Source organism: Oryx dammah, unplaced genomic scaffold (assembly GCF_014754425.2).
Source record: "Oryx dammah isolate SB20612 unplaced genomic scaffold, SCBI_Odam_1.1 HiC_scaffold_23, whole genome shotgun sequence".
Taxonomy (NCBI): domain Eukaryota; kingdom Metazoa; phylum Chordata; class Mammalia; order Artiodactyla; family Bovidae; genus Oryx; species Oryx dammah.
The window spans coordinates 116,509,257-116,523,637 of NW_024070207.1; the positions used below are offsets into that span (position 1 = coordinate 116,509,257).

At 49.4% G+C, this 14,381-nt stretch overlaps 1 protein-coding gene across 2 annotated transcripts in view; it reads left to right on the forward strand.

Annotated features, from left to right (window-relative positions):
* RAI2 (retinoic acid induced 2) overlaps positions 1-9,916 on the forward strand; it is a 72,601-nt gene extending 62,685 nt beyond the window's left edge. For both annotated transcript variants that reach the window (XM_040266548.1, XM_040266547.1), the window contains exon 2: positions 7,942-9,916. In XM_040266548.1, the coding sequence (XP_040122482.1) occupies positions 7,966-9,546 (1,581 nt within the window). In that variant the 5' untranslated portion in view covers positions 7,942-7,965 and the 3' untranslated portion in view covers positions 9,547-9,916. The remainder of the gene's footprint in view (positions 1-7,941) is intronic.
* The last annotated feature ends 4,465 nt before the right edge of the window (positions 9,917-14,381 follow it).

Genomic DNA, 14,381 nt, shown 5'->3' on the forward strand with positions numbered 1-14,381 from the left:
TTGTGCTATAAGGGTGGTGTCATCTGCATATCTGAGGTTATTGATATTTCTCCCGGCAATCTTGATTCCAGCTTGTGCTTCCTCTAGCCCAGCGTTTCTCATGATGTACTCTGCATAGAAGTTAAATCTCCCATACTTTAGTGTTTGATGCTGGGTCAGGGACACAGACATAGCAAGGGATCCCTTTGATTCACATCAAATGTGAACCCAAAGCAGTGGCTGAGGGACTGTACTTCTGAAGGAGCAGGGGTCTGGGAGTCTTGAGTACCCCAGCCTCTAAGCCTCACTGAACCTCTGAACCTCAGCTGCCTGCTCTACAAAATGGGAGGTGTGGCCTGGGCCAGTAACCCTAAGATGTCTTCAAGCAGGAGGGACCCTTGGAAGTCTCACTAAGCCTTGGAAGCTCTGTCTCTCCTGCTGAGTTGCATCTTCTTCATGCTTACACTCCTGTCAGAAAAAAGAAAAAAATTTGGACACCCCCTCAATACATAATGCATTGTTAAATTATATATGTCTTCCTGTATTTATTTATTATATACGCCAAAAAAATAGAAAAATGGGAATAAAAAGGATGAGATGGCAAAACGAACATAAATAAGTTTTATGACGACTGCACCGTGCTCCCTGGGAAGACCTGGGAGCTCCCTGGTGTCAGTGGCCAGTTTCTGTTGCTCAGACTCATTGCTCATTGCTTCCTCTGCCTGACTGGCCATCATCTCCCCCCCCCCCTTTTTTTTTTTTTACCAGTATCACATCAGAGCTAAGATTTGCACTCTGTCCTCTCTGGCAGAACTCCCCACAACCACTACCCACCTTCACGAAGGTGAGACTCTGTCATGAACTGCCTGGCCACCACTGTTTTCATAAATTAAGTAACACGTTGGGGAACGTGTTCCCAAAGGTAACCTAGGTGCTCATAGTCCTTTCAGAGGGCTGTGTAGATATCTGCATGTAAAAGGCAATCAGCTGTAAGCCAGGGTAACTATTTTGCATTTTCTCCTTATTTTAGCCAATTTGAGAATACATTCATGTGGTAATTATGTTCACAGCTTCAGTAGAAAGGCCCTGTGCTGATGTTTAAAGCTCAGAAAATTTAATCACCGGGGCAAGTAATTGACAATTATTACACCCTGTGGGGAGAGCAAAACCATTTTTTAACCAGTTGGAATTACTTCTTAGATATTTAGTGCATATCAGGTCCTAAATGGTGAAACCATATCCATGTTGTAATAAAGAATGAAAATTAGGCTTTGCTCATTTCACTCATAGTAAGTGGCTGGTGGTTTTTACACAGAATTAAGTCGATCACTGACAGTGTAGTTTAAATGCTGGATTGAAAGCAGGAAATAGACTTAGAATACAGGGTGCAGTTGGGAGGTGCGGGATATTTACACAGGTCTCTGGGAAGTCAGTCTTGCAAGAGGGAGTGACGCCCCAGTGTTTTCTGGTGGGCAGGGGAACACAGAAAGACACTTTGAGAGCCAGGGTGGAAGTTGAGGGAATTTGAGGATAGATGGCTTTAGGCTTCTCTGTGAAGTAAGAACCAAGTGAAAAGTGAAAGCATTAGTCACTCAGTCGTGTCCAACTCTTTGCAACCCCATGGACTGTAACCCGCCAGGCTCCTCTGTCCATGGAATTCTCTGGGCAAGCATACTGGAGTGGGTTGCCATTCCCTTCTCCAGAGGATCTTCCTGACCCAGGGATCAAACCCAAGTCTCCTGCATTGCAGGCAGATTCTTTACCGTCTGAGCTACCAGGGAAGCCCAAAGCAGCCACTGAGAAGCAAAAGCACTCACTAAGAACACGTTTGGCTGACCAGGTGCCTTGTTCTCTGGCCTTTGGATTAAGGCCTTTATGCACAGTGGAGTCACCTAGGGAATTTGTTTTTTAAATCCCGATGCCCCGGCTGTACCCAAGACCAGTGAAGTCAGAGTCTTGGTGGTGGGACCTAGGCATTGTTGTTTTTTTTTTTTAAGCTCCCAAGTGACTCTAATGTGTAGCCAACTCTGAGAAGAGGGCTGAGCCAGCACTTGTCAGATGGGAGTGTGCACACGGGTCATCCCGGGAGCTTGTGGAAATGCCACTCCCAGGACTCATGAGCAACAAGGACAAGAACAATCCCATTCTGACCTGAAAAATGGACAGCTGCCTACAGTCGTCATAAAAACCAAAGCTGTCGATATTTTACAGCTGGAAAACGTATCAGGATTTATTTTTAGAAAATGAATGTCTTAGAGGAAGAAGTTTATCCTGATAAAAAAAATTCTAGGTGAGGCTGATTTTAGCAGCAGAGAAGGGCAGGTCACTTCTTCAGGGTGGGGACCAGGGGACTCTGGAACCACCGGCCCGCGAGCATCCTGCTCATTGACACTGCCTCCCCTGAGGCTGAGCTCGCCTTCCCATGACCTCACTCCAGTGGCTCCAGGATCCTCACAGGGTTCTGAAGCAGGCAGTGGTCCCCAGCTTGATTCCCTGCTAGGTAACCCTGCCCACCAAACCCAGAAACCTAGGCCTCAAACCTCTCCTCAGGGGTGCTTAGCTTTGTGGTTGGCTCGGTAGTCACTTCTGTGGTGAAAATGCTCTCAGTTCTCAACATGAAATCAAGACGCTCTCCAGAAGGTGATACAGGGCTCCCTGGCATGCTCCTAGGGGATCATTTAGGATGTAGCTGTGGGTATTAGGTTATTTGAGTGTGTGAGCGTTTGTGTGTGTGTGTGTGTGTGTGTGTGGAGAGAGAGAGAGAGATTGGGTCTTAAATGCCCACAACATGGAAATAGATGCACTCTACAACCTAGAGAATAGTCACAGTGGTCAAGTGTTTTCACCTTCGAAATTAAGCCATAGTTGAATCCTCATCATAAAAATGTCAGTCTGTACAGAAGCCCGTAAGGTAAGTTGAGTCCTCTGCAATGCTCTGGAAGCAGAAGCCTGAGAGGCAGGCCTGGCTTGCAGGGCACCCAGTGGGGTGCAGATGCAGGGCAGGTCACTTACTGACTGCCAGGAGTTGGGCCCCAGGTCAGCTTCTTCCCAAATGTAACTGCTTATGAGAGAAACGGCACATGTGCCCCTTTGCCTTGGTCGTCTTTTTCTGTGTGCATCAGAGAAACACAGGACCCTAGGACGAATCCATTCACTGGTCACCCCAGCGGACTCTTCACTGTCCACAAAGGTGCTTTTGCATCGCCTGCCTCATCATCCAGGTCTCCCCCTGGCCAGCAAGGGGGTTGGCTGCCACATTCCCCTCCTTGGGGCTTATGGGCCCAACCCTCTATTCTTAGGACAATGCGAGCGTGTGACCTCTGTGATAACTGGCCTCTGATGAGTGGTAATCAAAATTTCTGGGTCACGATCTCCTCATTGATAAGAAGGGTTGAGGAGAGGATAGAGGTGTGAGGTTTCATGCCCTGCCAGCCTTGCCCTGCCAGCCTTGCCCTGCCCTAATTCTATAAATGTGACAAGAGGCTGGTTACAAGAACATGAGGCTGTGAAAGGCCTATGTGTGGCAGTATGAGAGCAGGTTGGAAAAGAATTTCCAGACATGAGGGGGAAAAAAATGAAAGGAGAATAGATTTTATTAGAGGGGGAGACACTGTTAGAATAGTGGGCCAACTCAAGGGAGAGCTGCCACTTTCATGGGCTTGTGGCCAATTTTATAGCCTTAGGACAAAGAAAATTCCTATAGAAGGAGATGGCGATAGGTCATTGGTTGGGGGTCCTTCGGTGCCCACTTTGACTAACATGGAGAATGGAGACAGGAGCTGGCCAGTTAGGAAAGGATGGCTCGTGAGAGATGAGATGGCTTCTGACAGCGGTTGCCATGGAGCTTGGCTGATTCTGGATTTATTGCTCTATGACCTCAGTATAGGGCTCCACAGCCTATACACTCATTGACACTCTCCCTCATTCTGAAAGGATTCACGGAGCACCTGCTGTTCATTGGTTATGGGTATAAAGATGAGCGAATGAGAAACTTTGTTTCTCTTGCTGGCGGTGATGGGGAGGGGCAGGAGTAGACAAGGCAAGGCAGGGTCCTGTGGGAACTCAATGGGGTTGGGGGAGGTAGAGACTTCAAAGTGTGACAGGTGAACAGGAGTTGGCTGGGTGAAGGTCAAGGCCCAAGGGGGCACCAAGCTGAGGGGCAGAGCCCAGGGACAATGCCCCTGTGGTGTGTACTTAGATCTTCATGATAGTTAGGGGGTTCAGGTGGCGATTCTGTGATCCCACAGGTCTCTGAGCCCAACTACTGCCCCACTTCCCTAGCTGCCCTGTGTCCTGTGGCTTCTCCCCAGAGTCTCGGTCTGCGGGGCACACAGGCTACACCGGGGTGGGCCCCAGCCCCCTGCCTTCCAGCCCCAGCAACTGGCCATGGGCCAAGAAAGCAAGGGTCTCCAGCAACCGCAGATCCACAGGGCCCAGTTTCCCTCCCTTTACACCCCATCCCATGCCCCCAGGGTAATAGGGCAGGCTGGATGGCTGACCTCACTTAAATTCATTTGCAAAGAATACCTTAAAATACGCAAAGGATCCCCTGCCTCCTCGGCTAGAGCACACTTGGGCAGCCCATCTGGCTTCCTGGCTTGTTCTAAGGGACAGAGACTTGCCCTCTGAACCCTCATTTTTTGAGCTGGTTGTTATCCTCAGGGCATCACTGAGGCTTCCAGCAGCGGCTCCTGCAACGGGGTCACCCACTGAGGCCCCCCAGAGTTGGGGCTCCTGCTGGCAGGGTAAACAAGGGAAGGGAGAGCAGAGAGTAGCCCAGGGCTACCCTGCCTTTATCACTCACACCTCCCTGGGCCCTGCATGGTACTGGAGGGGAGCCGCTGCCTAGCCCATAGTGCGGAAGCAGAGTATCGGCTCAGTGGACCAGTGGCAATCTTGGGAAGGGACTGGGGCTGTTCACCGGCCTACTCCCGCGGAGCCGCCAGGCAGCTCCAAAGCTGTGGAGCCGGGAGGAGGCAGGAGTGAGATCTGGGCCCTTGGCCCCTGAGATGCCCCACGCTGCTCACCTCCACCTGTGCCCTGGCCTCTCCTGAATCCGTCTGTCCCCAGTCCTGTTCCCAGAGGCTCGTGGCCCCTGCAGGACTGGTGCCAAGAGCTGAAACTCACTGGGTGCTGTAGGGTAAGGGAGTTAGAGAAGGCAAGGTTAGGAAAAAGAACGAAACTGGCACTTTACAGGAACAGATCACCTTTAATGAGGCGAGAAGGGGCAGCAGTCAGATTAGTGACCTGCTGCACTTATCCAAGAAAAGAGTAAGTATATATAGGCATGTATGTGGAAAGCTACTGTCTTAAGGGGGCTTGTTCTTCTCCAAGGTTGTTCGGAGTAGTTATCTCTTAAACAGCTGGGGCCAGGAACTTTGGAGATTGGCCAGAGGCTGGACTGGCTGGGAGCTGGGCATAATCAACCTTAAGGTCCATTTTTCCCTTCGGGAGAGAGAGTTCTTTGTTTTGCATAGAATGGTGGGGAGGACCTGGAGGGGAATTTTAACTCCAGGTTATTTTGAGCCGTGTAACTTTCCTTCAGGTGCCACCTGTGGGAGAAGCACGGGCCCATGGGTGACACCCTGACCTGGTGGCTTCCTCACACTTTGAGTGGGAAGGTGCTGGAGGATTAGCTGTCATAGAACCAGAGCCAGGCAGGGAGAGGAGTAGGGTTGCAGGAAGACATGAGAGCCACTGGGCTGAAGGTATGTGCCCGGAGCAGGTAGAGATGATGCCCCAAAGTCTGCCTTCTTGCTCTTGGTGGGTGGGGGAACGGGACTGAGGGAGGCAGAGAGAGAGGGAGGCCCACATCTGGAAGGACAGACGGTATAGCCCGTTATGAGGAAGCAGTCTCTCAGCGGGGTAACCCCAGACCCACGGGAATCAGGGAGCAGGATTTCTTCTGGTGGTTTGCCTCGCAGATCCTCAGAAGCCACCTCAGATGGACAGTCGCGGGTGCCTTCTCTACTGCTGTCCGTGTCCTCTCCAGCCCCACCTCAGCTTCCGTTCAGGATCCTGTCACCCATCCCAGAGTTCTGGCCACTGTGACAGACAGGGCGGCCCTTCTGGAGGAGGCCTGGGGTGCTCAGGGCCTTCCAAGGGCTGCATGTGAATGGCCGACAGAGCTCTGAGCTGCCGAGCCTGCTACCTCTCCTGGCTTCACTCTGAGGCCTTCTCATGCTAGCCAGTCTCTATCTGATCAAAGACATGCCCCTCCACTAGACTATAGTCTCCATGAAAGCATGAGCATCTCCAGGATCACAACAGCATCTCCAGCCCCCAGCAAAGCTCTGGCATGCAGTAGGCATTTAGCAAATTGATTGGATGAATGATGAATGAATGAATGGTATATCGGAGGCATGTCACTTTCTGGAGTGAATAAGAGAGCACTCCTCTCAGGAAAAGCAGACCTTTCACCTGGGGCAAGCCCCCTTGCTACTCTGCCCCCAGGGACATCACTGGCCAGCACACTGGGCCAGCTCATGGTCATCTCCGGAGCACACCTGGACCCTAGGGAGCTGGGCTCTGGCACCCTTCCTCAGAGGCTCTGCAGTGTGCCCAGCCCAGGGTATCACTCACCCGTCCTTCTGCAGAAAGTCATTTGCACAGCATCCTTCATCTTGCCCTCTCCTCCTCATACTTAGAGAAATTCCTTGTTCTGTGCATTCAACATGTTGTGATTGTCTGGAAATATCACAGGGTTGTTTATTTGTTAAAGCCGCCTTCCGCATTGGTTGACTTCTAATCCCATGGTGTTCTGGGCCGCCTCTCTTGTTTTGGAGATTGTGTTAGTCATTTAGGGGTGAGGAGAGAAGGGTGAGTTGACCACAGGACAAAAGTCTAGACAGCTCAGACAGGTGAGGTCAAGAACTGGAGTGGCCCAAGGCCTGCCCAGCAAGACTGAGGATTATTATTATTGAGCCCCACCAGACTCCAGGGCTGCACAGATCCCTAAGTTAGACCTGGTGCCTGCCTTCTCCATGGTAACAAGGCTAAATATGGACGTGTTTCCATGGAGAGCCATATCGCAGCTGCAGCCCTGCTTCCTCCAGGAAGCACCGGCACTGGGCTCCTTTGGCATCTTAGGAGGTGGCCAGAGGTGCCAAGGACATCAAGAAAGTATATCTCACCTTTGAGGATGTTTGTTTCCAACAAGCGTTCCATTTCCTCAGCCCTAGACTCATCAACACCCTGTCCTCTTGACAGCTAGAAGTTAGGGGAGGCCAAGGGTCAGAAAGACTGATTGGGAAAGTGACACTGGACCCCGATGAGTGTTTGCACAAGTTACCCGATCTCCCCCTTGCTCCTCGGAGTGACTTTTCCTCTGACTGGAGGAAAGAGGGTGCCATTGGTCAGAGAGAGGGAGGCAACTGTAATGACCCTTGTATAAATACACTGGTGTTCCTCTCATCAAGGCTCTTTTGGAAGAATTATTGCTGCTACAAAGAGTTTTTTTTTTTTTTAATGCTTTCCATAAGTGGGATGGCCCCTGTCCGATTTTATAGAATATTCTAATGTGGCAGGGCTCTGTTTTCTCCTTAAAGGAAAGCAAGTCTTAGCTCCTTATTTGAATTTGGACAAGTCCAATCTCCACATATCTTAACTGTCCAATAGAGCGATGTGGAATGAAACTTTGTGTTTGTTGAAGGCTAAACATAAGCTGAGTGTGTATTTGGCTTCACAATACTCTGTTCAACTTCACTCGGTTATTTAGTCATGACATCATCTGTGTTTATAGTTTAATCGTCTGTTAAATTGGGGCTGTCCACGCACAGCTGATCATATGGGTGTGTTCGTATATATTAGGAAATAGCTGTCACATGTATGTGTACACTGAGAAATGGGTGTGCTCCCTGGGTAACTGAGACATGGAAACTTTTAAGAGATGTGGGGAGAGCTCTGGAGGCAGCTATAAATGGTCTCAGAAGGAAGCTTCACACGGTGTATTCTGTGTTGCAGGCCAAGTGGCATCCGAGCCGAGTGATGGACGATCTACAGTCCCAGAACCTCGCCATGGACATGAGCGACTCCTCCCCCGCCTTGACCAATAACAGACTGGAGAATGGCATGGCCCAGCTGATCACCACCGAGGCCTGGAACATCAACTCCACCGACCTGGTAAAGAAGGCGCTGGTGACCGTGCCGGCCCCGTCCATCCTGAACCCCCCGGCCGAGTCCCAGAGCGGCGTGGCTCTCAAGGTGGCAGCCACTGTGCTGCAGCCCCTGTGCCTGGGGGAGAGCCCCGTGGTGATGCCCATTCACATGCAGGTGGAGGGCAGCTCGGCGCCTGAGCTCAACCAGAGCGGCAACGCCACGTACGTGATGACAGCGCAGGGGCCCGTGCAGCTTCCAGTGGTGCTGGAGCAGCACGTGTTCCAGCACCTCAACTCCCCGCTGGTCCTGCCGCCGGAAGCCCCGGGCTCCTCTGGCGCCATCCACAACAACCTCTTCCAGGGGGCCCGGGACCCCGAGGTGCAACCCCAGCTCCTGGATCTGCGGATCCCCAGCCAGCCACAGGAGCCCCCGCTGCCCTTCGAAGCCGTGCTCCACAATCTGTTTCCTGCCCAGGGCGCGCTCGGCCCCCCGCCCTGCCAGCCTCCCCCAGGCTACGCCCCAGTGCCCCCTCAGCCATTCAACTCCCCCTTGTCACCCCTGGTCCCACCGGCCACGCTCCTGGTGCCCTACCCGGTGATCGTGCCCCTGCCCGTGCCACTCCCCATCCCCATCCCCATCCCTGTGCCTCAGAGCTCCGAAGCCAAGTTCAGCCCGACTTGCCCCAAGCCGCCATCTGCCTTTGGCCTCCACCCCTTTAAAGGCCCCCAGAGCCCTCTCCAGAAGGAGGAAGTAAAGCCCTTCGACCTGTTCCAGCCCCGGGAGTACTTCCAGCTCGGCCGCCACACTGTCATCAAGATGGGGAGTGAGAACGAGGCCCTGGATCTCTCCATGAAGTCAGTGCCCTGGCTCAAGGCTGGCGAAGTCAGCCCCCCAATAGGCCAGGAAGACACAGCCCTAGACCTGTCACTGGCCGCCCACCGGAAACCTGAATCCCACCCCGAGACACTGTATGACAGCAGCGGGTCCATGGACAGCCCAGGTCACCCGGTGCTAGAGAAACTGCCCAGTGGCATGGAAGTGCCCTTTGCCCCCGCCACGACACAGGAGGCTGCATCTGTCATGGAGAGTCACGGGGGCGGCAGCGACGCCACCGAGCTACCCAGCCAGCCCAGTGGCGAAGCCAAGGCTGAAAATCACATGGAGGTGGTGAGCGAGTCCCAGGCGGCCAAGGTGATCGTCTCCGTCGAAGACACTGTGCCTACCATCTTCTGTGGCAAGATCAAAGGCCTCTCGGGGGTGTCCACCAAAAACTTCTCCTTCAGACGAGAAGACTCCATGTGTCAGGGCTCCGACGCCAATAGCCCAGGAGAAGAGGCCCTGGGAAACATGGAGGCCCTCAGGAAACCCACCAAAACCCGGAGCATAAAGTTAAAGAAAGTGAACTCCCAGGAAATACACATGCTCCCAATCAAAAAACAACGGCTGGCCACCTTTTTTCCAAGAAAGTAAATAATGGCTTTTTAAAATTTTTATGATTATAATATGGGGAAAGGTGCATTGGTTTTATAAAAAGGCATTTAAAACAAATTATCTTTGTTAATTACTTTGGGGAGTAGCTGGGAACCAGGAAAGCTAATTGGCTCTAGAGGCCCTGTAAGCTAGGATCATTTTCTTTTTTAATTTTTGACTTTTCACAAATGAGTAAATAAGAGCAACCTATTTTTCAAGCAGATTGCACATTTTTTGCAGCTTTAATGGAATATTGGGTGAATCAGAGGGGATTAAAAAAGCTATTTTCATTGCCACAAAGTGCTTTGATGATGTAATACCTAATAAAGGGTAGGATGAATATTTCACAATAAATGTTCATTTGCACTAATTGGTTGCAGTATTCTATCATTTATAAAATTTGCATGCCTGAACTGGCATGGTTTTGCCAAAACTGTCGCTTGTAAAGCACTGAAAGTTATCCGTGTTTAGAGACCAAAAAGTTCTTCAGACATGCTGGACAGAGAAGAATCATACTGGCCTCTGCCCTCAGAAAAGGAGGATTAGGAGTATGTATGACTTTGAGCAATTTATTTCCCCTTCTGGCCCCTTTCTTCATTTGTAAAAATGTGGCAGAGGGAGGTGAGTTCCAAGTACCCATGGCCCCCTCTAGTTCACAGAGACCCTGGATGTGCAGAATTCGGTCTGAAACCCTCCATAGACTAAGACAGACAGATGTCTCTAAAGGCATATTTACCTGCCTCCTCTCCTCCCTCTCCCAAAATTTAGCTGAAAGGACTTTCTTTTCAAGGGCAGCAGGAGCATTGTTCTGAATGAGTAATAATCTAGGAAGTCAAAAATATTACCGAAGGCAACTCAGAACAAGAGGAAAATCCAATGGGTTAGGAGGTGTCTCATAAAAGTTCCCAGCCCTGGATAGAGATGTTTGGGAGTGGGCTCGGGCGGGGGAAGAGAAAGCCATTCCAGCAACTGGGGGTGATCGTGCCCTCCAGGGAACATCTGGCAGTGCCTGGACACACTTTGGGTTGCCACGGCTGGGGGAGGGGTACCGCTGGCATCGGGTGGGCAGAGAGTGATCCAACCCCATGTCCACAGCGCCGAAGCCGAGAACCCACGCTTAAAGCATTTCTCAATGGACAGAAGTGACGCACCTGGAAGAAGAGAGCAGCGCGAAGTCATCCACACCAACAAGGAACTGTGAGTGTACATTTACAATAGACCTGCTAGGCGGCACAGCACACTTGGGTCTGAAGCTGTGCTGGTGAGGGACTGATTCCAGCATGCCTGCTTTTAAACCGAAAGCACTTTCTTTCACTTCTTGCAATTAGTATGTATCCAGCTGTTACTGTGAACATGGACAGGAGGGGAAGCAGTTGTGAGACTGTTCTTTATTACCAGACCCTCCGTGTCTAGGGTTACAGTTTTAGCTGGTCCTGTACCATACCCCTATAGTGGGTTTTCTTTTTCCTGTTTTTCGCCTGTGCTGTTAAAATGTCTCTTTCAAAGTGTGACACGATGGGAAATAACCAAGTGGTTGTTTCTCCTGAAGCTAACTAGTCCCATTCTCTTACACCAGCCAGACTCCATCCTTTCCGCTTCAACATGGGGCGATCTTTTTCCATTCTTACTCCCATTGTGGGTTTCTAGCCATGTTTCCCGAGCATGGCGTGTGTAGTTCAGTTTCAAATACCACCAACACAAATGTGCCTAGGGACTAGCAGTTCTCATTCACCTGCTGTCTTCTCACCACGTTTGTGGTTCTTTCTGCTGCCCCTGCAGTGCTAGGCAGCCTTTGCATCAGCCAGCAAGGGTCCCTGTTTTCACAGTGTACTGGGGAAAGCTGCTGCTTATCTGGCTTTGAGGGAACAGAATTCTCACTTTGTGCTTTAAACCTGAAGGATAGCTAGGTGGAAAGGAAGGCATTTGTAACCTGTGATCACATTATAAACATCAGTCTACAAATTTCCCTTGGCGATATCTGGAGATGCCGTTTTCTCTTCCGATGTCAGCTCTGATTGGGTGAGAAAGGCTGACTCCACTGCCATCTGTGGGTGTTGACCCAGCATGGGGCCATCCCCCAGCCCTGGAACCGGCCTCTGCTCCTCACCCCAGCCGTGCCTATCCCTTGGCCTTGCCAGTCACCACTGGGTCTTGGGAGAGAGGCCTGTGTGGTGGAGACTGGCTGTCGGGTTGGGAGACTTGCTCACTGAGATCTGTGCAGGCTGAACACAGGGCTGTTGTGTTGGGACCAGGGCTGCACTGCAGGGGCAGTAACACCCTCTACCTGCCCCTCTTCCCAGCCTTTGGTGGAAACCAAAATCTACTTTGCTCTGGAATTAGGAGAAGGGAAAAGGGCCTGCTGCTGTGGCCAGAATGAGCCTAAGGTTCCCTGGAGGGACAACTGTCTCCAGCTACCCTTCTTCCAGATTTCAGTCCTGCAGGATTTCCATCAGGTTTTTTCTCATGACTTAACTTCCCATCTCTTCTCAAAAAAAAAAAAATGTTTTAGCCAACTAGCCTAAAGAACAGCTTTTCAGAGTCTTTTAGGAAATATGATTAGTCCCCAGGAATGTTGATATTTGCTCAGACTTGTCAGTATGGCGTCAGTTGGCTTCAGTTCAGAAATGATAAAAAATTGGAACACGTTACTAAGATTCATATTTGAGGGTAGTGATCCTCCTGGTAAAGTAAAAACTAGATGGTCTAGAAGAAAGGAAGAAAGAGTTAAAGATGATACAGTTACTATCCTAACCAAGGAAGTCCTTGACAGTGAGTAGGAAACACTAAAGTGAGGTCAAACATTTGTTTCAATTCAAAGGCAAAACTTACACACTTTAAGCATGGAAAAAAAAAAAAACAACATGTCTGCAATGGTTAAAAACTCCAAGAAGAAGGAAGGGAGGAAGGGAGGAAGGGGGAAGTGATGGGAGGAAGGAGGAAAGATGAAGGTGGCCGATTACTGAGAGAGCATGTCAGTATAGTCATTATCTTTATAAATAGCCTAATTAATAAAGTGGGAAAGGATTTAGATTTCATTTTATAAGTGAGAAAATTGAGACTCAGAAGAGTTTTCTGCTTCCAGTTTTTAAGCATCAACAACTCAAAAATATGTACTTTGCAATGATTCTTAAATATTGAGTTTGAAGCCTGATGAACCCACAGGAATTTGGATCCTCTGGGGGCAAAAACCAGTATGAATTAGTGAAGAGTCTGAATTACAGCTTTTTTTTTTCAATTATTTTCAAGACTGTTCCAGTTAACTGGAACGCCCAGAGCACTTGGCACAACGGTAAAGGGGAGATTTCAAGCTGAAGTGTATGGATGCCAAGCCTCTAACAGTCACACTCAAAAGCTGCTAAGCTGAAAACTTTAACAGCAGGGGAAAAAGCGTTAGAGGTCATTCTGGCCGACTTTACTCCTCATTAAATAAAAAAGGCAATTTTCCAGAACAGCTCACTACCACCAGGTCAAATAACTGACCTCCCACATCAGTGAAACAAAATAGGGTATATTTGAAGCCTTTAGGGTGCCATTTTAATAAATTGAGATTCTATTTTAATTAACATATTGGTTATTTTATAGTAAGTAGTATATATGAGTGCTTGAAAGAACTAGTTCCAAAATATTGTAAATAATCCATCTGCAACTGTTATTAAGCCAGGGGATTTTGAAGCAAAGTGAGATTTTAGCTATTTTCTGCCAAAATTATAAACAAGTTCAAGTTAAAGGAGATGAACTGTTGAGGTTTACTATATTAACCCAACTCATAGGTTATTTTCCATCCAACTCTATAGAGGCTCAAATGAAAGTGTAGCCTTGTGCTGCTGATAACGATGGTAAAGGCCACCTGGATCCTGTCCTCCCTCTGCTAAATCATTTTTTAAAACATAAGGTTTGATAACCCAGTCAATTAGTAAGAATGTGATGAGCCCCTTTACATTGATAGCACCATGCTGTTAGTCCCAAATGGTGTCAGGAATTCAGATTTATTTATAACTCTTCAAATAAGGGATGTGAAGAGTGTTTTCAATGCAGAAACTTTCATTAGGACTCATTTCAAGCCATATTAAGAAGTAGCACAACGAACAGACCAAATTCTTTGAGAGCAGGGGCTGAATCTTACTTATCTCGAGGTTTCTCCAACTCAGTACCATTGGCATCTGGGACTGAAGGGTTCTGTGTTGGGGGACTGTCCTGAGCCCTGTAGGATGTTGAGTAGCATCCCTGGGCTCTATCCACGAGACACCCACAGTACCCCTCCCATTGCCCCTACTGTGACAACAAAAATGTCTCCACACATTGGCAAGAGTCCTCTGTGGGCAAAGTCACCCCTGGTTGAGAACCACTACTTTATTTCTAGGATCTAACACCTGGCCCACAGCAGGAGCTCAAAAATTCATTGAAGAATGAATTTAATCAAGAAACAATCAGAAAGAGATCTGTAGCTCTGATCTCTGGTCCCTCATATTTCCTGGTTTACTACCTCAAGGCTGATCTGACCAGGAAACTTTATTGGGAAAGTCCATTCATCCATCCAAAGGGCCATCACTCATCCAGCATGTTACAGGGTCTTCCTGAAGCTTCTCCCTCATCACCGGGGTTCAGCAACAGTACTCCCCTCACAAAAAGGGCAGGCTCTTGCTCAGCCAGTTCTGGAGGGATGCCTCACCGCTTTACCAACAACACGAAGCAGGAAGGACCCGTTATTCACAACTCGCCCTGTGATGGCTGTTCATCAGTCTTATTTCCAGGGGCAGCATAACCCAGGAATTCACCAACATTGCCAGGAAGCTCAGTGTGTCTTTTTTCCCTCATGCTTTACCTAAATCCTTCTT